Source organism: Embiotoca jacksoni, unplaced genomic scaffold, assembly GCF_022577435.1.
Source record: "Embiotoca jacksoni isolate LCO1_2020_lvr unplaced genomic scaffold, fEmbJac1.0.p SCAF_21, whole genome shotgun sequence".
NCBI lineage: Eukaryota > Metazoa > Chordata > Actinopteri > Embiotocidae > Embiotoca > Embiotoca jacksoni.
Window position 1 is genome coordinate 1,415,593 of NW_027185352.1, and position 2,500 is coordinate 1,418,092.

The window sequence follows — 2,500 nt, forward strand, 5'->3', positions numbered from 1 at the left end:
GGCATTAAACTCTATCTGCCTCTCTGGAATAAATCACTTTTTGAATACAAAATATATATGTTGCTGCTTATATAATAGAGGGCCTTTGTACATTGGAGTCATGCTGCAGAGAGAATCTGTTGGTAAATTGATCCAAGACGGCCAGTTGGCATCGTTAGCTTTTAAAGTCATGCATTCAAAAGACTTTGATCTGAAAAAATAATAAAGTTAAAAATGACCATGACGTTAAATCAACGTTTTTCTGTTGGTAACTGAGCGTATGTTCTTGCAAAACTCTTTAACCCTTAACAATCCAGAAAAAATGAGCCAAAAATGCCCCTTTGAGACAAACCCAAAGTAAATTAAAGCTGTTCTTGAAGCTTTTGAAGTGGACGCATGCAGTCTGGTCTGTTCTGAAAGCTAACGCTGAAGTTTTATCCCAACAGTCAGAATCACTGGAGGTGCTACTGGTACTGAGTTATAAAAGTTTGAACACACTGAAGTAGAAGGTTTTTATTTCTGCCTGAATTTTGTTTTTGTAAATCACAACAGGATGTGAAGTCGGGCCGAGACCAGGTTCAAATTCTTATTACAATGCAACAGAAAAAATGTTAAATTTTTTTCTAAAAGTATTTCCAGGTTTCCAGAAAAAAATGCCATTCAGAGAGATTTAGAAACGGAACACAACCTCATCGGCTAATCAAAGTGTCAATCAAAAGCATCAAAAGTGTCGGCTGGAGGAAGGATATGGAAGCTGTCATTGGCTAAAGTGAGGAGTCAATCAACCGGGCAGAGTGAAGACACCATGTTGATGTTATTTACAGTCTTTAGATGCTGAAGTTAGGATGAAAACATCTTCGGGATTTTTCCAAACACTAAGAAAGCCAATTGTGTGTTAAGGACTAAATTCTTGAGTGAAATACTTCAATGAAAGGTCATTGTCTGCTTTGATTCAAAAAAGGTTGGTCGGGACATAACTTTTACTTCTTTTTTTTACTTTCAGTCCAACAATCTTTCCTGAATTTTAACTAAAGTGTTGCTTAAAGTCCAGATGTGACTCCAGATGTGAACCCCGGTTTCTTTAGGTAGAACTTTGTAAGATGACTTCCACTCTGACCGCCTCCAGGACAGTTCGCACACAGGCTACTGAACAACCACAAAATAACAGGTTGCTGAGAATCTAATCCAGACAGCTATGATTGTATATGTAAAAGGTAAATATGCTGCCATGGAGACAGGGTTGGATCAAATAAAACTTGTGTTTTTTTCCCTTCGAGTTCCTTTTACTTCACTGACACAAGATTCATGTTTTATGTTAATTACTGAGCAGCTTTGTTACTTTTCACTTGGTACTTCAAAGCTTTCTGTAGCGTCATTCTTAGAAGTTCATTATAAAACATCTACAGCTTCAGTTGTCCCACTCCTTTTCCTGATCGGCGCCACCTGGCTGCAGCACCACGATTATTTCACATTCAGTGTATCACTGACCGGCCAGCGTGTTTTCCACTTTCCCAGAGACCTTCAGTGGGACCAGCCTCAATGGGAGACCAGTTACACAGTTGAAGTAGGGGAAAAGCCTTTCACTGAAAGAGTGTGTGAAGGTGTGAATGTGTGTGTCGGTATCAAAATCAGAGAAGGACAACGTTCCCTTCTCCCAGTCCAGATGCACTCGAATCCTCTGGAAGGTCTTCTTCATGGTGAGATCTGTGTGTGGTTCTGATCCGGAGCACGCTCTGTAGCCACCGTCGTAGAAACGAATTCTCCAAAGTCCAGACACCACGTCGTCCTTCCTCTGGACGGACCGTCCAAGCCCCCCCAGTTCCCAGTAATCACTGTCTCCGACCTCGACGACCCAGCTGTGAGTCCCGGAGTCGAAGCCCTCCGATCCCAGGACCGAGGTGAGGAGCTGGATCCTCTCTGGGTTGTCAGGAAGGTTCTGTCTCTGTCCCCATCGAACCCTGCAGAGATCTTCAGACAGAAGGAGCTCTGGGTTGGCAGTGTTTGGGTCCAGAACCACTGGAGTGAAGGAGACCATGTCCCTCATCTTGTCCCAGATGTTGAAGGTCAGGTTGCCCAGATGTTTAGCCACATCCATCAGAGTTCCCGGCGCCGGCTGTGGGTCGTCCATGAGCGGGTTCTGCTGCTGGACTCGTTCCACTGCAGCCGTGCAGCTCTGCAGGAACCAGACGTCTGCAGCTCTCAGCTGCTCCTCTGTGGCTCCGACGGCATCTGACAGAGCAGATATCTCTCTGCTCAGTGCCTCCATCTTCTCCTTCATCACCTGGCTCTTCTGCTCCCCTTCCTCCCTCAGAGCAGAGATCCTGGCCTCCTCTTCCTCATCCAGAAACTGACGAAGCTTCCTGAACTGCTGCTTCATCAGTCCTTCTGTGTGTTGGACCTGAACCTTGATGTGTTTAGCTGTAAGCTCACAGCTTCCTCTGATGTGATATAAGAGCTTCAGTCTCTCCTGCAGGGGTTTCAGCAGCTCCTTCAGTTTCCTCCTCTGATCCTCTGCAGCCTC

The 2,500-nt window shown here is 44.9% G+C and overlaps 2 protein-coding genes across 2 annotated transcripts in view; both read right to left on the reverse strand.

Moving 5' to 3' along the window:
- LOC138202410 (pleckstrin homology domain-containing family A member 5-like) overlaps window positions 1-2,500 on the reverse strand; it is a 249,450-nt gene that overhangs the window by 228,701 nt on the left and 18,249 nt on the right.
- Window positions 478-2,500, reverse strand: part of LOC138202411 (E3 ubiquitin-protein ligase TRIM35-like) — a 4,534-nt gene continuing 2,511 nt past the window's right edge. Inside the window, exon 1 of the mRNA XM_069156358.1 lies at window positions 478-2,500. This exon is cut by the window's right edge and continues 2,511 nt beyond it. Within this exon, the coding sequence (XP_069012459.1) occupies window positions 1,460-2,500 (1,041 nt within the window). The 3' untranslated portion in view covers window positions 478-1,459.